This window comes from Carlito syrichta, unplaced genomic scaffold (genome assembly GCF_000164805.1).
Source record: "Carlito syrichta isolate Samal-C Ts95f unplaced genomic scaffold, Tarsius_syrichta-2.0.1 Scaffold287905, whole genome shotgun sequence".
Classification (NCBI taxonomy): Eukaryota; Metazoa; Chordata; class Mammalia; order Primates; family Tarsiidae; genus Carlito; species Carlito syrichta.
The window spans coordinates 69,735-90,543 of NW_007232001.1; the positions used below are offsets into that span (position 1 = coordinate 69,735).

Below are 20,809 nucleotides of genomic sequence, written 5' to 3' on the forward strand. Positions count from 1 at the left end.
CCCGCGGGCTCAGGCAGTACACTCACCTCAGCCTCCCAAAGGCGTGGGATTACAGGCTGAGCCACTGAGCCCGGCTACTTTTCAAGTCCTTAAAGTGGTTTGCTACGTACACCATTTGAGTAAAACCTTCACCCTTATAGAAATGTTTACTCGGTAGTTTGAGCATCCTTGATATGAAAATCCCAAATCCAAAATGCTTCAAAATTCAAAAATTTTTAAGCACCAACATGACACCACCACAAGTGGAAAGTTCCACATGTAAATACTTAATACAAACTTTGTTTCATGCACAAAATTATTTTTTAAATATTATATAAAATTACCTGTAGGCTATGTATATTAGGTATGTAAAATATAAATGAAGTTTTCATCTTCAAACTTAGGTTCTATCCCCAAGATAACTCATTATATATTTTCAAATATTCCAAAATCTGAAAAACTTGAAACACTTCTCATCCCAAGCATTTTGGATAAGGGATATACTCAGCCCATGCAGAGTATCCTGACCAGCGGAGAAATACATCAGAGAGGGAGGGATCTGTTTCAGCTAGTGGCTACTAACGGTTTGGGGTTGTTGTTGTTTTTTCTTTTTTCTTTTTGGTCTATCTTTCTGTGACATGCATTTCTTTTTTAAATTTCTTCTGTTGCTGCCTTTGAAATTACTTAAAATTAATATTCCTGCTAGTGGATTGTATAACTGATAGGAAGTCTAGCCTGGGTTTTGGTTACTATGTTCGGGTCATCATAAAGTAGATCAATCAAAAGACTTTTCATCAAAATATTTTTGTTTGTGGAAGCAAGCTGTTGTTATATCTATCAAGTTGTGGAAAGTTTAATAAATACTTGCTAGCTCTAAAAGTTGACTTGGGTGGTCATGTAAAGTAATTCCTTCAAAGATGTGCTGTCAGTGTTGCAAAGCCCTTCGAAAGGAGTCAGAATCCACTGGAAGTTATTAATAAAACATAGAATGTTTTTGTTTTTGCTCAGTGGTGAAAAGTTATTTAATATTTACCCTTTTCTAACATTTATTAGTATACTACATGTATCTTTTTATCATGTATGTTTTAAGATTAAGATGTAGTAACTTACTTAAAGGGAATCTATTTGTAAATCCACAGTCTTAGAAATCTAAATTATCAAAATTTCTTACTAATACTATCTGGCATGAAACTTGATTAGGAATAGCTCGAGTAAAGGGCTTTAAAATGGAATATTTGCCTTGTGGCGGAGACAGAAGTATTCACCGAAACCAGTTTCCACTGAATTTAGATTGTGCGTATCTCTCAGTTGAATATTTATAAGGGAAAATTTCTTACTAATACTATCTGGTTTATATAAGCCCACACCACAAAAAAATCTATGGATAGTAGTATCTGTATACCAGGGGTTCTCAAACTTTTTGTCTCAAAGTTCCTTTACACTTAAAGTATTGAGTACTCTGAAGAACTTTTGATTATGTAGATTATACCTATGGATATATTTAGTGTATTCAAAATTAAAATGAAGAAATTTTAAAATATTTATTAAGGTATTTGTATATACCACGGAGAGTAACCATTTGAGGTGATGAATATGTTAACTAACTTGAATGTGGTAATCATTTGTGTGTGTGTTTGTGTGTATATATAAACATACATTTTATACCCTAAATCATGGGTCCCCAACTCCTGGGCTGCGGACCAGTACTGGTTCAAGGCCTGTTAGGAACCGGGCTGCACAACAGGAGGAGAGGAGCCGTGGGTGAAAGGAGCTCCGCCTTCTATCAGATCAGTGGAGGCATTAGATTCTCATAGGAGCACAAGCCCTATTGTGAACTGAGTCCTATTGTGAACTGTGCGTGTGAGAGATCTAGGTTGCATGCTCCTTATTAGAATCTAATGTGTGATGGTCCCCCTCCCCTACCACCACCTCCCACTCCTGTCCATGGAAAAATGTCATCCACAAAACTGGTCCCTGATGCCAAAAAGGTTGAGGACCATTGCCCTAAATGCATATAATTTTTATTTTTCTATTATACCTCAATAAAGCTGGAAAAATATTTATCAGTGCATTTTAAAATAACAGTAACCTATTGCATACTAGCATAGATAGCACTTTGATAAAAAATGTTCTCTCCAATAATGAATTTTTAAATAAAATAATGAAAGGAGTGATGTTTTTCATTTTGTTGTATTTCTGATGTCCAGCTTAATTGAAGTTTAGATTCTCATATCTGCTTCTGTATTTATGTGTAATCTTGCATTAACAAATGTAATCTTTAAAATCTTATTATACATTAATGAAATATAAGGCAAATAATGTTTTTGTATTATTATGAAAATATTTAGAATTTCCCTGGGGTTCCTTGGCAGTACTTTGGGAACTGCTTCTCTGTCATAGTAATCCACAAACTTGATTAGGAATAGCTCGAGTAAAGGGCTTTAAAATGGAATATTTGCCTTGTGGTGGAGACAGAAGTATTCACCGAAACCAATTTCCACTGAATTTAGATTGTGCGTATCTCTCAGTTGAATATTTATAAGGGAACATCTTTGATAAAATAGATTTTTGTTACTATATTTGCACTTGAACTTTACTGAGCACATTATTAAGTTTTTTTTACAACTGTAAAATTTAGTCCTTTTGTATAACTTTGATCTTGGTGTTACTATCTTTTTTCCCCTATAGTTCTTCTAAAAATTTGAAATCAATAGTATGAAAAGGATTCGGTTTCTACAAATATTTTAATACTATCTATTTCAAGATTATTTTCATCTTTTCTGTATAATGTATAAAATGAAATGTCATTAATTTGCCTCAAGTTTTCTTTTGAAATATTCAGTAGTTTAGTAACAAATATGCATATGAGACTAAAAGTCAAAAGCTGTATAATTATTTATAATTCTTTCCCCCTTAACCTCTGTTGCATTGTTCTTTAAACATTTTTGGTTATTTATCAGGAAGAAAAATGAGTACATACCTCCAAATGGTGAATTTATTAGTTATATATCTTTATAGTTATATCTATATAATATATATTTTTATGCATATACAAAAATAGAAATTGAAAGTAAAAGATGAGATAAAATTTAAAGTTTAGATTTTTTTTTTTTAATATGGCTTTGAAGCATTATTGTTAACCTGATTTGGGTCTGAGCCTGAGAAACACACATTATATAAATCCAAGTGGAAAAAGTGTATTCACTGAATCATGATATTCATTTTTATGAGACCCACCCATGAGTTCCACAAAAAGTATTTGTTCAAATATGACTAGTAAATTGCATCTGCTGTCAATCTGTTATTCTTGCACTCTTATTATAAAGTATTACATTTTTATATTTTTAATAAATGATATCAAAACCCACTGAAATGTTTCATTTGGATAATATTTTAGCTGTGTTTCCAAGCCAGACTTGCTTTCAGAGTTAAACTCCTGCCTTCTTGCTAGGGAGAGGGCTATGACAGGGGCATTTATTCTTATAGCTTCTACTGTTTAAAAGAATGTAACTTATAAATTTACCTAACAAGTTATTGCACACAGTGATACATAGTCTTTTCTTGAGCTTGAAAACAACTAAAAAAGAAGTTCTGGTATTCGAATTGGAGAGGGCCAGCCCACTCAGTGGATCATCCTGCCTCCCCCTCACTTTAGAAAACCTACTGTGTACTCATTGACAGCAGAATTTTGCTGCTACTTCTCAGGAAATGTTTAGTGCCTGTTCACATCCTGTCTTCCTTCTCATTCGTTGCTCTAACTTCAGTCTCTGTTTTCCCTCCTAGATTGATCTGTAGTCAGCACACTCACCCCTTCACATCCTTTCTTCAATCTGTGTTCACAATTCTGAAATATGCTCTAATCATTCTTAGTGTGTTTTATTTACTCATTCTTCTGAATAATCCTCCTGCTTTGTCTGTTTAAGAGAACAATGCCTTTCAGACATCTCAGTCCAACTGAGTAAGAAATACAACCCAGAAGCATATATTCTCTCATGTGAATGTATAAATAATGAAAGTCAAATTTCAGGAAACAGCACTTACCTGTGCTACATATTTATCATTCCTGTTTTGTTCTGTTTCATTCTTTTGAATGCTGGTCATGAGTCACTGAATTGATTTTAGATTCACAAATGGATTACAGCCTGAAGTCAAAAAGCTTGTTCCATTATTTTTCACTGTTATTGACTCTATAGTTTTGGGGTTTGAGGTTTGGGGTTTCCTCTCCATCTCTTTCTGAACTCTTTTCTGCCATAGAGCATTTGTACTGACTTTAATTTCTCCCTGGAATTTTCTTTCCCTGGATCTCTATGACCTGAGACCTCAGAGGGGACTTCTCTGCACCTAATCTCAAGTAGCCCTCTTTCTTCACTTAAAAACCACCACTCTGTTTTATTTTCTTCATAGCACTTGCTGATATGGAAGTCAGCGATTTGTGTTTTATTATCTGAATTCTTCATACACCACCCACCTGCCAGTCTGAGTGTGGGTTCCAGGAGGAGAGGGAGTCTATGTTCATTCAGTACTGTATCCCTACTTGGCTCCTAGTAGGTGCTCAAATAGTTGAATTAACAAGTGACACTTTGCTTAACTTTTCCTGTTTCCTGTTATAAAAGCCAAGCTTTGATCATAGTCCAGTAAAAATGACATAGTAAAGAAGAATGAGCCATGGATTTCACATAATACTAATTTTTATGTATGTCTTGTTTACCATATGTAATAATTAGTAGCTTTATCCATTGGTTGAGTATGATGGATGTCTCAGTTACTGCTCCACCTGCTTTTCATGTATCTTCACCTTTAGTCCTAACAACAATCCTGGGGTGGGTGGTAGTACACTAATTTGACAGATTAAAATACCAAGTCTCAAAACTAAGTACCTTTCCTTAGGAGCAAGATTTGACCTCCTCCAGTATCTTTACTCTTAGTTAGCATCCTAGACTGCCTTCCTGTCCTGAGGCAGCCTCTCAGAGGCAGGAACTTGAACTTGAAATTGACATAATAAGAGTTTTTGTGGAAGGTTTTGAATTTAATAGTGTTTAGATCTATAAGTAAAATTGATAAAGTGAATAAACAACTCAAAAATATGGTTTTCATTTCTTATATTTATGTTGTCAATTCAGAATAAATTTTTGATAGGCATTTTTTTTCTTTCCAAATAGTTTGTGGAGAAGTTTCTGTTGGGGAAGAAGAAGGTGAAGGTGAAACTGGTTGGATTGAAGGAGCTGCCATCCTCTTGTCTGTAGTGTGTGTGGTGTTAGTAACAGCTTTCAATGACTGGAGTAAGGAAAAACAGTTCAGAGGTTTGCAGAGTCGAATTGAACAAGAACAGAAGTTCACCGTCATCAGGGGTGGTCAGGTCATTCAGATACCTGTAGCTGACATTACTGTCGGAGATATTGCTCAAGTGAAATATGGTAAGTAAAAAGAGCAATACATCTGACACCAGACCTAAAACTTTTGTGATCTCGCTTTCAGTTAAGCATATCATTGCATTTTTTTTTAGGTGATCTTCTTCCAGCTGATGGCATACTAATTCAAGGCAATGATCTTAAAATTGATGAAAGCTCATTGACTGGTGAATCGGATCATGTTAAGAAGTCTTTAGATAAGGATCCCTTACTTCTATCAGGTATGAATTTCTTGTATAACTGTGAACTTTTTCCTCCCCCACTACTATGTACCATTGTCAACAAACACCATTTTCCTAAGAACCAGTAACGTGAAGAGGATGCCGTATTTTATGCTACCATCTACCCTTGTAATCCTTAAAGACTTTCTTGGTAAGCTGACAGAAACTTTGGAGGTTGTTGACCACAGAGTTGTATTTCACAAATGAGGAATCTGAGTTCAAAAAAATCAAGAGATGTGAGATTCAGTGTTAGTGTAATGATAAAACTAAAATATAGGCCTAAGGATATCTCTTGAATTGTTCTGTTACTCTGTATCATGATTATTCTTAAGTATAAAATTAAAGAATTAGTATATGTTTGAAGAAAATTAGTGAAGGACAAGGTTTGGTTTTTTTTTAAAGAACCGATGCGTTTACCATGATTCAGCTACTTCATTTAACTGCTGAAGAATGAATCTGAGACGTAAACTATTTATTTGATATTATGTGACTAACCTATAGGAGGTCTAGGAGTCACCCGCATCTAGTCAGGGTTGAATTTGCACATGATTAAGATATATTCTTGGAATGGAGACGGGAAGAATGTGTGTAGGTCAGGATACTGTTTGAAAGGGAGAGGTGGGTGTCTGCTTGGGAGACTCTTGTAGTAGCCTAATGGATAGCTTGAGGTAAGGTTAATTGGAAATGAAATGGAAGAGATGGTGGGAAGATTATAAATTTCCTTCTAAAAGACTAAATGAGAGGAAGCCAAGTGACACAAATCGACCCTAAAAGCATGAGAATTCTTTACCTTTTGATTTTCTAGTTTCCTACTCTTAATTTCCATTGTTCATTATAAAACTTATGAAATTGTCTATCAGAGCTATATTTGCTGAGTTGAGCTAGGCACAGTGGCTCATGCCTGTAATCCCAGTACTTTGGGAGGCCAAGGTGAGAGGATTGCCAGAGCTCAGGAGTTAGAAACCTGTCTGAGCAACATGGCAGTATCTCACCTCTACAATAAAGGAAAAAATTTGATGGATGTTATGCCACATACCTGTAGTCACAACTGCTTGGAAGGCTGAAACAGAAGAATCACCTGAGCCCAGCAGATGAAGGCTGCAGTAGTTGTGATCATGCCACTGTACTCCAGCCTGGGTGACAGAATGAGACTCTTGACTTTAAAAAAAAAAAAAAAAAAAGCAGCAGCAACAACAACAAAAAACTATATCTACTGGTTTGAATTTATCCTAGAATTTGGGGAGGCCAATTGTAGCCTACCTTCCATTATCATTATCAGATGCTGATGGAATGCCATCATTTTATACATTGTTATAAGATTCCTGCTGCTTTGACTACAATAACTTGGCATCTGTAATTTTTCAGTCCTTCTCTATGAGCTTTATGTTTTAATTGGTTGAATGTGATTTTACTGAAACCAGAGTCAAACTGTGATATCCGTAAGGGTCAGTTAAGCCAAAATCACAACTTTGGAGTAAATCTAAGTTTAACCATTACCTTCAGATTTGTAAAACAAAACATTTTATTGCAAAAAAATCAGAGTAATTATATGAATATATATTTATAAAGAGTATTGTAAATAAGGTAAAAGTTCCAAATGTAATATAGACTTATGTTCTATCAAAAGAAAATCTTGAGGCCACGCACCGATGTTGGCTCATGCCTATAAGCCCAACACTTTGGGAGACCAAGATAGGAGGATCACTTCAGGCCAGGAGTTCAAAACCAGCCTGAGCAATATAGTGAGATCTCATCTCTATTTTAATTTTTTTTTTTATCTTGAGATTTGTATACCTTCGATATCCTATCGAAGAACATTTATACTCTATTTGGGTTTTTCTTCATACTGATGTGCTTGTAATTCATAGCAAATAGCCAGAAATATCTTGAATATGTAAACTTAATGTATTTAAGTATAATGTGTATTTATTCTACTAACTTCTTGCTATGCTTCTGAGAAACTAGTTAATGTTAACCAAATAAAATCTGTAAAATTTCCAAAGGAGAGGGAAGCTATCTAATCATACCTTACTCCCATAGATTAACTAGACCATGATATGTGACAAACTGAGCTAGTCCCCTGGTGCCTTTTGCTGTGTAAACTGTTTGGACTTCTGTGTACGTCTAGCCTGTTTACATAGTGCTTAGCTCTCAGATTGATTTCCTTTCCCTGAACTTTGTCCTTTTCTGTTTTAACAGAGACGACTAGCTTTGTGTAGACTCAGGTTTCTAATACACCAAGTGTACCAGGAAAACTACAAATTTTCCATGTTTAAGAAAAGACTGAAATAACTTTGTTGAGCCCCTTATCATAGTATGGGTGGGAAAGTTTTTCTGCATTTATTTCCCTTTTCCAAAAATGTACTAAAAAACATGACATGCATTTATTTTTAAATTTACTCTCTTGATGCCATCTCTTACTGCTGTTCTTGGCTTCTTAAATTTAGATTTTTTAAAGCAGCATGCAGTTAGTGGTGGGGATATGACCAAGACTAAGAACTGTTTACTTTGCCTGAGCACATTCACTGCCAGCTTCTGGTTACCTGTGGTAAGGAAAAACAGAACTTAAAAAGTCGGAGTCTGGAGAAAACCAGAATTGTTAAAAGAAACAGCAAATTGTCTTTTACATGTAGTACTTAGTAAATATTATTTCACTGTATTAATTTTCATTTCTTGTTTCCTCTGCACTTTCACTGGCACAGAAGTTCATAACTAGTAAAATACTCAGAATACACATTTTAAAAAGCAAGATTAGCAAAGGCCTAAAAAACTCATATTAGATAAGTTACTCAGTAATGAATAACCAAATAGAAATTCCTAAATGCTTGTGGGCATTTGCTTTATTATCCTGGTTAGCAAATAACCTTTGCGCATCGGTTTGGTACAAAAGATTATGGCAGATGCTACAGACACTATCCCCCCAGAAGGTTGGGAACTAGGAGATAAAATACAAATCATTAATAACTATAAAGAAGACTAGTGAATGTAAAAAGAGTTGTGTTTTAAAGCCTACTTAAAGTTAACAAAAGATGAGAATCAGGGTGGGGCGGGAAGCTTTTTAATGGCAAAGGAAAGATGCAGGGATGTGGACGTATCAGGCTAGAAAACCATAAGCAAACTTATCGGCACTGTAACTTAGGAAGGATATGCCCTTTATCCTCTAACAGAGCTGGACTGAGGACTGAGTCTTTGCCTTGCCACTTAGGAGTTGAATAACCTCAGGCAGGTTTCTAGAAAATAAGAATAGTATGTCTGCCAACCTGCAAGACTGTTGTGAGGGCACAGTTGAAATTCAGCATGCTCCCCTCTCCATTCTTGCTTTCTGTGATGGAATTCTATGAGAGTAGTGGGCAAAAAGCTTTGAAAGGTTGGTTGGTCTCACTTATGGTGTAGACTTTTGACTCACTCCAGTAGGCAGTGTAGACTCAGACATTTCTGAGCCATGAGAAGCATATAAGGAAATCACACTTAACGAAGATTAAAATGAGTGAGACAAGGTAGGGGCTACTGCAGTTACTGAGGGAGGCTGGAATGAGAGGTGGAGGCTGGATTGAGGTCATGGGATTGAGGGTAGGAAATGGGGCATCCACTGCCATGAAATTTTTTTGGTCCTATACAAGTTTCTTACTAAGCAGTGTTTTTCTCAGAGAAAGTTTCTCATACCTTTGGTTATAATTAATAATGACCATTTGTTGAACCCTTGAAAATTCCAGGCAGTATGCTAAGCAGTTTATATTTATAAGTTTATTTGTGAAATGTATAGCTTATATTTCTATGAAATATACAGATGAGGAATTGAATTGTTACAATTTGCCCAATGCCATGTGGTAAACAAGTAGTAGAGTGAGCATTGAACTTGAATATAACTGATTACAGTATAAAACCTTAAGCACAATAATTTTTCTTTAATGTCTTACTAAATTTATTAAATATTGAGGATGTTAAAGATAGTATTACCAAAGCTTGAAATTTGGTGGTAGGAGGGAAATCTGTTATAATTTTTAAAAACAAACTAAGCTTTCTGTTATAGGTACTCATGTAATGGAAGGCTCTGGAAGAATGGTAGTTACAGCTGTAGGTGTGAATTCTCAAACTGGAATTATCTTTACCTTACTTGGAGCTGGAGGTGAAGAGGAAGAGAAGAAAGATGAAAAGAAAAAGGAAAAGAAGAGTAAGAATAGCAATTTGCCATAAAAATTGGTATTTGTAAATATGTCAACTAGATTGTGAGATCTGGTACAGAAAATAAACTTCTTTCAATGAGAGTCTTATATGAAAAATTCTGCAAAAGGTTTTTAACCCAATATTATACTTTCAAGTGGTATAGGCAAAGGAGGAAATTTGTCTTTTGATTTCATAGTCCACTAGTAGAGAACACATCAGTCCCCTTTACCATAAAAGAAATTAACATCTTCTTGAATGCTTCCATTGGCTCTGTTCTCTGGTTTTAGGATCATCCCTGACATCTGATCAACAGAATGAATCAAACCCTTGCTTCCTCTTGAGTCATGGTTGATTTTCTACTATGTCAGTAGTAGTCATTAGCCTTATCACATTTTGGTCTCATTGAGCTTTTTAGTACTTTTTTCATTTTCTACTATTCATATTTCCCATCCCATACTTAATTCACTTGGGTTTTGGACCCAAGACTAGAATTTTGACACCTTACGTTTGTCTTGCTGTATTCAGCCATCACTGGATACCAAGATCTTTTTTATTTCAATTCATTGTATCTGCTATCCCTTCAAGTGATCTGTCATCAGCAAACTTGGTAACCATACTGTTTGTCCACAGGGATCCCGTAAGAAACTCTGTCTTGCTTAGGAGACATCTCAAAATCTCCTGGTCAGGAGGCATGATACTCTTAAAAGACCTGCCCTTTACCCTCTCAGTGTCTGTTGTACTACCCTTCCCTCCCACTCAGGACCACTCTAGAGTCTTTAGGTCAATGAAGTTTGCTGTGGTTTAGCCACTTACATTTTTTTAACTTTAGAGTAGTAAGCCCATATTTCTCTTTCTGGTGTGAATATTTTGAGGTCTTCTAATATAAATGCCTTGCAAAATTCTTGGTTTGCTATAACTCCATCAGTGTTTTTAACATTTGAGTGGTTTGTTTTGTTCCTTGTTCCTTGTTTTGTATTTAGCTGTGAAATCCTGTTTCTAACAAGTGTATTTGAAAAGTTCTGGCTGCAGGTGAAGATGGCAAGCCCCACAGCATAGGTTTTTTTCTACCCCATTCCTTGAGGCAACCCCTGATATGCCTCTGTAGGTTTCTTAAGGCTGAATGGAGGCAGTTTGAAAACTAGCAGTAATTATTCCATTTATTGCATGTTCTGCATACTCTCTCTTATGTTCACAGCTATACAAGGTGAAGGCTATTATTCTTTTTACTGATGAGTAACCTGAGGCTTGTTGAGGTTGTATAATTTACTGCAGGTCATATGCTCCTCTCTGGCTCCGGAGTGTGCCCTTAACCCTGTGCTGTGTTTAATCCTGATATGTAGGACTTGACAGTCATTGGACCCTATGAAAAAAGTTTTCATCATGGCTTTTTTCTTATTGACCCCACAGTGTCTTTTCCACTAAGCACTTTTCCTTCCAAGTCTTAATACAACTGCTTTTTGTAATCTAGTTCTGAATATTCCCATGGGAATTAGCATTTAATTTGTTGTCTGCCATTTTTTATTCTTTTGATAACCCAGGACAACATTTTTCCATCTGTGGACTTCCAGCCCTTCTCCCATTCCCTTGATTACTTTGTTGATTACTAAAAAGCAGTCCAGGGGAATCTGTCTCAGTTCCCTCCATGGCCTGAGCTGTGACTGTCTGGTTTCTCCTAACTTGATCTCATTCAAAGTAGCAAGGTATTCTCTTACCATCTCCTCATCTGTCTTAAGCTTCTGTTCCTCCCCGATCATATTTGGTCCATGTTTTTCAGTTTGAAGATTGTTCTCCTTGATAGACATTGGAAGAAAGTAGGCTGAGTGGTTCAGATGCCTCTTGGTCATTTTCAGTATTGCGCTGCTGCTTCCAAACAATAGAGACCCTCCTTGATTTCTGTATTGACTGAAACATGCTCATCTTTCTGTGTCCTCCAAATATGAGCTGACATGGAGAATTACCTGACCTGGTAGTCTTACTGACTTGCTCTGTACATTAGTATTCTACTTTTACCAACTTTCTTCTATGTTTTATACATACAGCTTTCTCCCATAAAGGCTCTCCTGTGTGCCTGTTGTCTCTTTTATAACATCCCTCCCTCCTTCATCCCTGACCTTTTCTGCCTTCTTAGGGTTATGTCCATATTTAGTTTGAGAACTCATGTACCATATTTGGGCTTATTTCAGAGTCAAGTCTTATGGATAAATCAAACAAGCATAATGCCCTGAATTATTTTGAAGTATTCCCCCTTGGGTAAGACCTAGGTCTGATTGACCAAGGAGATCACTACAACCCAAATGTCTCTAATCTTTCCAGTGAAGAAACACTCACACATCTTACTTCCTGTCCTAGTCCCAGAGCCTGTAAAGGTGAGCCCAAATGTCTCTAATCTATAGACATACAGAGACACCATTGTGTAGCAATTCTATTATAGAAATGTGAACTACCTCTGCATAATTTAGTATGGCTGTATTCATTTCTTTGGAAAGCTTTAATTCCCATTTTGTTTCTACAGATAAGAAACAAGATGGAGCTATTGAGAATCGTAACAAAGGTAAATTCAGAAGGATAAAAGTACAATGAGCTTGTCTTCATAAATTCCAAAATAGATGTACTGTGTACTATATCTGTCCAAAAGTCAGATACATGTGACAAGGAAAATCAACAATATATGTTAACTTGGGTTAACGTCTCTTCTTGCCAGTGCCTTAATCATGCTGTCTCTACAGTGTTAATGATATTTTAATTATGATATGTGGTATCCAAAATGCTTGGGATTTTGCCGAAGTGTTGCAGATTTCAGATTTTTTTAGGATTTTGGAATATTTGCATATACATGATGACAAATCTTGGGAATGAGACCCAAGTCTAAACACAAAATTCATTTATGTTTCATAAGCTAATAAGGTATATATACCTTAAATGCATAGCCTACAGGTAATTTTATACAATATTTTTGATGATTTTGTGCCGGAAACAAGGTTTTGGCTATGACTCTGTCACATGCTGTCAGGTGTGGAATTTTCCACCTGTGGTGTCATGTCAGTGCTTAAAAAGTTTCAGGTTTGGAATATTTCAGATTTTCAGATTAGGGTTGCTCAGCCTGTAGTGAACATATGTAGATAACTTTCAACTTTAGTATTTCAGGTATTTGAACACCAGTTATTTTATAGTTGGTACCAAAAATGCGAAGAAATATGTAGTATGTTTTTGCATTTATTTAAGAATCTGTAAATATGTACATATTTCTCTACACTATGGATGACTACACGTAGTCATCCATAGTCCCTACATTATAGTCATAAATAATAGGAGAGATATTTATGGTGTTTAGACATTACCAAATATAACACAGGAAAAGAAATAACTTAGTATTCTTTAATTCTCTGTTTAAAGACCCTGTATTTTTTTCTGCCTCATCCTCATTACATAATAGCACAACATTCTCAAATCTAGCACAAAATTTCACAACCTAATGTCACTATTATGTTGTTTAGTCTTTGTAGACACACTCACATACATAAAACTGAATGCTTATACCTTGTCTAGTTTCTATATGAAACTAATTCTTTTAAAATCACTGCAGAATCTTAATAGTGATATGTGCCTTTAAAATGTAATGAAGTTATATTTGCTCTTAAATGTAGCAAAAGCCCAGGATGGTGCAGCCATGGAAATGCAGCCATTGAAGAGTGAAGAAGGTGGAGATGGCGATGAAAAAGACAAAAAGAAAGCAAATTTGCCAAAAAAGGAAAAATCTGTTTTACAAGGGAAACTTACAAAACTAGCTGTTCAGATTGGCAAAGCAGGTATGATATAGAGAAGAAAAAGTGGTTTTTGTTTTGTTTTGTTTTTTGAGTTGGAGTCTCTGTCGCCCAGACTGGAGTGCAGTGGCCGCTCCCGGCCACAGCAGCCTCGACCTGCTGGGCTCCGGCGATCCTTCTGCCTCAGCCTTCCAAGTAGCCGGAATTACAGGCATGCACTACCATGCCTGGCTGATTTTATTTATTGTAGAGATGAGGTCTCTCTGCCCAGGCGGGTCTCGAACCCGCGGGCTCAGGCAATCCACTCACCTCAGCCTCCTAAAGGCGCGGGATTACAGGTTGAACCACCGAGCCCGGCTAAGTGTTTTATCTTAAAATATGCCAACTTTCTGCTGAAAATTGTCTTTTGACACACTTAAGGCAAGAAATTGTTGCTTTGTGAGTAGAGGGGCGTTAATACTATTTTTAACTGTATGCACAGTGTATGAGACCCTTGGAGTCACTGTTGCTACTTATACTATCATTGCAGAGAGAGAATTGACCTCTGTTCACAGCCAATGAGTGGTCAGTTTAGAATTAGTGCCTGCGTCTGCCCAGTTTACAAACCTATGCACTCCTCTCTGAATTGCTAAGGGAAGTGGAAAGAAAGCAACCAGGGAGGTGACCCAGTACAGATGAGCCTATTATGTTTTAATAAAAAGAAGGTCCATCACACATGTTACTCATCTTTTTACTGGTGTCCATGAAAACATTTATTTATGTCTCTTTCTAAATGTTACTGTTTAGTTCAGCTGAATGAAATCACTGTAGCGAGGCTGAAGTTACTAAATTATTGCCGTCACTAGAAAATACTTCTGTTTATAGAACCATTCTTTGGGGGAAGAGGGTTTTAGATAAAAAGAGCATGCCCTCCAGCAGTATCATCTTTTTGAGAGAACACTATGTGGATAAATAATCTTACATTATTAAAGTCACTTAAATTACATCATTTCACTTCTTTCTAGGAGTGATGGAAAAAGTCAAGTTTTTGCTTCTGTCCTCACTAAGCATATTATCTAATAGCAGACAATTGCTTTTTGTAAAATGTAGCCAAACGTTAGTTCTGACTCACATAGTATTGGAGAAAAGGGTCGATTTGCGATGGTGATGGCATTTAGAGAGATTAGAGTGGGATTTTAGACCCAGTTATGTAGACTTGCCTTATTTTTAATACACGTTTATAAAAGAATAAGTATCTCACAAAATAGAGTCAAATGTTTTGTAATATGTGGTTGACTCTTGGTTTTCTAAGTTAATGAAGCAGTAAGGATAGGACAAAAATAAATTAAGAAAGAATAACTCAGATAATTTTATTATTGTTTATTATGATGTTACTTTTTTTAAACATCAGGTTGAATATTGAATTTCAAGTCTCCCCAGTGATCAGATTGTAATCAGCATTTAGGCCAGTTACCTCTTGAACACATAAGGCACCAGCTTACTCTAACCTTTGGGTATTTCCTTATTATTTCCTATTATTTTATCTCAGCTATAGTAGAAGGCCAAAGACACAATTAAATCTAAGAAAGAATTACAAATGCTTTTCTCCCGGTTCTCCTGGGGACAGGCCTGTATTCAGAAACAAAAATTAAATCTGACAACATTAAGTGATAAGTTAGGTCCAAAAATGAGGTAGCAATTTCTCAGATAAATTGAATAAGTGGCTAATATGTAACTGGCATTGGATAGTCCATAGAAATTTAAATAGTTGCATTTTCTTTGTTTTCTCTTTGAAAAGGTCTGTTGATGTCTGCCATCACAGTTATCATCCTGGTATTATATTTTGTCATTGATACCTTCTGGGTTCAGAAGAGACCATGGCTCGCTGAGTGTACACCCATTTATATCCAGTACTTTGTGAAGTTCTTCATCATTGGTGTTACGGTGTTAGTGGTCGCAGTGCCAGAAGGACTTCCTCTTGCAGTTACCATCTCCCTGGCTTATTCAGTCAAGGTGAGTAGAAAATAGTTAAGTAAATGTATTGTGTTTAAAGCCTCAGCCAGTATAGAAAATGTTTATCCAGTTACTCCTTTTCTGATTTTGAAAGTAGAGGACTTTCATTAATGTACACCGTTTTCTTTAGAAATCCATTGAGTCTCTGCCCCATTCCCTAGTTGAGAATCTGTACATAGGTACCTAGCATTCCACAGAGGGAAGCCTTGACTCTGGACATAGGGACCTGTGCATTCCTTGAAGGGCAGCCTTGGCACAACACTAAGCTTGACTCTGCTAAGTCAAAGTTCTAGCCTAGTTTTCAATTCCTGATAGTTATGTTATCAAGTCACACTACCTCTTCTTTTCCATCTGTAAAATAAGTTGAGGGTGTTTGTCATTTAATGTAGTACAGGAGCAAAGAGGGTTCACTGAAATACAACCTTCCAAGGCCCTTCTACTTTCAGTTTCCATTTCTACAGTTGCCCCACAGTCTAAGCATCAGACTCATAGTTAGATTTGTTTCTTTAAAAAAAAAAAAAAGTCCTATCATGTTATTTCCATGTGTAAAATCTTCTAGTAACTTCTCGTGGCACTTAGAGTAAAATCTAGACTTCTTACCATAGCCTGCAGGCCCTGCCCAGTCCAGCCCTTGGTCAGCCCTCAGTGCTCGCTCCTGCCCTCTCTTCCTCGGGTCCCTCCCACTAGCCTTCCTCTGATTTTTAGATATCTGAACTTGGTTCTCACTGCAGGGCCCACTGGTTCCCTCCTTTGAGTAACCTGCTTTCTTACTCTCTTCAAGTCTTTCCACATGTCACTTTCTCTGACCACTTGAGAGCAGCTCAGCCCTTCTTGTTTTCCTAGTAGAATGCTAGACAGTGAGCTCTGATGGCTTGGCTTTTGGCTGTTTCCCCAAAGTAATAATCCATTTGAAGATTATTCATTTATTTTTATCAATTTTCTATTACATGGAAAGGATGAATTGGAGATTTTTTTTTTTTTAAAGATTTACCTTGGACAATTTTGATTTTTTTTTTTTTTCCCCAAAATTGCTTTCCAGGTTAAAAAAATAATAATAATAATACCAAACATAGGAATTTTGCTGTGGTAAATTTTCAAATGTTAATTACCAGTTCTCCTTAGGTAACATTGCTGGCAGTGAACACTGTAATTAGTCATAGTTTCTGCTCTCGCACTCTTATCTTCAGTGTTAGACCTGTCACGATAAGAATGTGTTTTGCCGATTCTTGGAATTTATTTGCTTTTCGGGTACATAACAAATTTTGTTTCAAAAATAAAATGGTAAATGTGTTAAAATGATGGTGAAATATAATAAAATCATTGATTTGTCCTTTTGGTGTTTTAAAATAATTAGAAATATTTTAGGTAAAAATAAGTTTTAGATACATTGAACAGCCATCTTCCCTGCACTGTCATTAGTTCCTTTTGAAATTAATGAATGATATTAATTTTTCAGTTGATTAGAAAGATATTGGCAGAATTGATGTTTCTTGAATAGAAATTAATAAGAGCATTTTAACTATTCTTTAGGCTTTTTAATAAATATTTGTTGAGTTCTGATGTTACCAGTTACTGTCCTTTTCACAAAGTTGTGGTCTTTATTATGGATCTTCTGTTAGTGTTTTACAAAATTGAACATGTTTTATTTCATATAGAACTTCATTCTTCTAATCTTCAGTATGTGAAAAGCAAGTAATTTGGGAAGTACACATCTCTGTTTCCCATATTTATTTTTTCAAGGAACCAATTTTTTGAGCATGTTACATATTAGTCATCACAGAAAATGCTTTGTAAAATGATTCTATGTAGTTTGTGATCCATTCCACACTTGTACTGAGAATTAATTATAAAGTATTTCAACTTACATGCTCCTTGAGACCTCTTGAACACCCTTGTTTTTTTTAGAAGTCATTGTTTTTGTTGCTGTAGATGAGAAAAAGAAGTGACACATATTTTGATCCTGAAGATGAAAATACCAACGCTATCAGCATATGGGATAGATAAAAATGGCCTATTCTGGTTTTAATATGTAAATTGTGTCAGCGTTACTTTAAAAAAAAAGAACTACATATCCACAAACATTTTATTTTAGCTGATAAAATCTACTTTTTCCATGAAGACTGATATATAAGAATCCTTTTTTTCCCACTTAATAAGAAGACTTAATCCTTTAGTGTATTCCTGCACTTCTGTAAGGGCCACTGTACTTACAGTAGATTGTCATTGCTCTTGTAATGAGAGGATGTTTCATAGAAAGCATTGGTGGCATATGGTCAGTTGATTTGTATATGGATGCAGGTGTCTTAACTCATCTACTAGATTATGTTATGCAGCAGTAAAGTGAATGAAACCACAGCAAGTTAATACTTGCTGTAGCTTAGGTGAATAGGTCAAACATGTTAAAATTATTTTAGTATTATATTGATGCTTCATACAGTATATATAAAGCTGGAAGTTTTAGTTCTAATTTTAAAGCAGTTTACAATCATTTCAGTGTAATAAGATGATTGCGATTGGTTTTATATGTAGCTTAACTGGATTTTTTTTTTTTTTGGTCACCGTAGAAAATGATGAAAGATAACAACTTAGTAAGGCATCTGGATGCTTGTGAAACCATGGGAAATGCTACAGCTATTTGTTCAGACAAAACAGGAACATTGACAATGAACAGAATGACAGTGGTTCAAGCTTACATAAATGAAAAACATTATAAAAAGGTTCCTGAACCAGAAGCTATTCCACCAAATATTTTGTCCTATCTTGTAACAGGAATTTCTGTGAATTGTGCTTATACATCAAAAATATTGGTAAGATTTCTTTAATAATTAATTTTTATATGAAAGTTTATTTTAAAATCTATAATGATTAGGCTACATATAATTCTTCAGACATACTATTAATATATATAAATTAAGCTGAATTGTGTTAAGTTTTTAAAAGGCATATATTCATGTAATAAGGTTTTTAAAATTTGTGTTGTAAGGTCTTTTGATTAACATACATTCTTTTTATTTACATATGTCTCCTGTATTTTGAATTTTCTGTGTTCAGAAATTTCCAAGCCATGTAACCAGAATATGTTCTTAATAAGTTCATTTTTTGAAAGACCAGGCTATCTTAATATAGGAAGCCAACTCCTAATTTTCTAGAGAAAATTCTGAAGACAAATTTCAACTTAAAATAACATGTTTACATGTGCTTACTATACACTCTGTCTGGTTTCTCGGTAGTTTCTATATATGAGGTGATCTTTAGACTTTTTTAGAACTAATACATTAAAATAATTCTAGACTTGTGCCACCTTGAAATAAAATATTTTCAACTTTGCAGGTTTTAGAAGTCTTACTTATAACAGAAGGCATGCAATTTATGTTTAACTTGATATATCTTGTATATAAATATCTTCTATATATTTTCATGGCTCATGGAAACCATGAACAAAAATAATATTGCAAGTTGTTTAGTGAAAACATACCTGAATTAGATGATTGAACTGGAAGGTTAAGGGCTTTCCTTCTAGATTTATCTGTGCCTTTTGCTAGCTGAAAGTCTGAACTGCTTTCCTTAATTGTTTTTTGTTGTTGTTGTTTGAGTTGGAACCTCACTCTGTTGCTCAGGCTGGAGTGCAGTGGCACGCTTACAGCCACCACAGCCTCAACCTACTGGGCTCAGGTGATCCTTCCGCCTCAGCCTTCCAAGTAGCTGGAACCACAGGCACACGCCACCATGCCCAGCTAATTTTTTGATTTATTGTAGAGATGAGGCCTCGTCAAGTTGCTCAGGCTGGTCTCAAACCCGTGGGCTCAGGCAGTCCTCTCACCTCAGCCTCCAAAAGTGCTGGGATTATAGACGTGAACCACCACTGCCAGCCTCCTTAATTGTTAAGTAAAGATGATTACATCTGTCCTTACTACATTATGATGATTATAAAAGGTGATATTTGTGAAGCCACTGTGGAGGAAATAAAGCCTTTCGATACATTTAAGGCAAAAGCATTTTAATGGATATGCTTTTATTTTAAGCCATAAAAATTGGTACAATAGATACAATTTTGAATGATTTAATATAAATGTTCAGTGAAAACAAGAAAAGAAAAGGAATTAAGTCCCATTATATATCAGGAACTAACTATAAACTTTATGCAACCTGTATCATTTAATTTTGGGGTCATAGTGCTCCTGTTTTACAGATGCTGAAGCCAAGGACTACAGCAGTTGGGTAATTGTCACCTAGCTGGTAACTGGCAGGACTGAGATAAGAGTCCATGTCACTCTCACCCCAAACTCTTTTCTACCTTACCTTTCTGTATCCTTCTTTAAAATACTGATATTAGTAGACATTGCCTGTATAGTTTTGTTTTAGAATGTTGCATTCTGTTTTACATTATAGTTAAAACTTTCAAAGATAAACAAGATGATACTAGCTTCTAAACCTTTTTCTCTTATAGCCACCAGAGAAAGAGGGTGGATTACCTCGTCATGTTGGTAATAAAACTGAATGTGCCTTGTTGGGACTTCTTTTGGATTTAAAACGGGATTATCAGGATGTTAGAAATGAAATTCCAGAAGAAGCACTGTACAAAGTCTACACCTTCAATTCTGTTAGGAAGTCCATGAGTACTGTCCTGAAAAATTCAGATGGAAGTTATCGAATATTCAGCAAGGGTGCATCTGAGATAATTCTGAAAAAGTAAGAGTAAAATGCTTAGATGAATAAATTGCTGACTATAGTTGCTTTGTGGAATACCTACTATGTTGTTGTTGTTTTCCTTTTGTGACCATCAGGCATTTGATAGGACCTCAGAGATTTTTAGCATATTTTTTAATATACAGATATTTGCCCATAGTATTCTGCCATTTTCACATTTTAGCTTCTCTTATCTCTTAGTATTTTGCTCTAGGGAAAATAAGTCCATTACATTCAATTTGGTAGATTGAGTGAAGTAAACTTTGTTTTTAAACATGTTGATTTCGTTGTTACATAGGATCATGAAAAGTAAAAGCTTCTGGGAAGAAAAACTCAAGTTTATATCTTCAACACTGCATTGTAGATTCTAGACTTGAAATGTGATAAGTGAATTATAGGTTAATTTTTAGACTTGCAAAGCATAAAAGCTAGGTCTTGAAAATTGTCCATTTGTATCAAAGTGAGGTTTATCATGTGCGTGCTACTGCAGTGCTACATTTAAATTTCTCCTGTTCTTTTGAATAGCAATCTTTCTTTTTTCCTGTCCTTTTTCAAACCAGTAGCTTCAGTTTTGCTACTCTGTGTTTATATATAATTT

General features: G+C 35.5%; 1 protein-coding gene across 5 annotated transcripts in view; it reads left to right on the forward strand.

Moving 5' to 3' along the window:
* ATP2B1 (ATPase plasma membrane Ca2+ transporting 1) overlaps positions 1-20,809 on the forward strand; it is a 66,442-nt gene that overhangs the window by 15,649 nt on the left and 29,984 nt on the right. For 3 of the 5 annotated variants that reach the window (XM_021710010.1, XM_008053140.2, XM_008053141.2), the window contains exons 3-10: positions 5,139-5,393; positions 5,483-5,608; positions 9,639-9,779; positions 12,285-12,323; positions 13,417-13,578; positions 15,311-15,525; positions 18,090-18,332; positions 19,973-20,214. In XM_021710010.1, the coding sequence (XP_021565685.1) occupies positions 5,139-5,393; positions 5,483-5,608; positions 9,639-9,779; positions 12,285-12,323; positions 13,417-13,578; positions 15,311-15,525; positions 18,090-18,332; positions 19,973-20,214 (1,423 nt within the window). The remainder of the gene's footprint in view (positions 1-5,138; positions 5,394-5,482; positions 5,609-9,638; positions 9,780-12,284; positions 12,324-13,416; positions 13,579-15,310; positions 15,526-18,089; positions 18,333-19,972; positions 20,215-20,809) is intronic. The other 2 variants (XM_021710009.1, XM_021710008.1) reach the window with 2 other exon arrangements.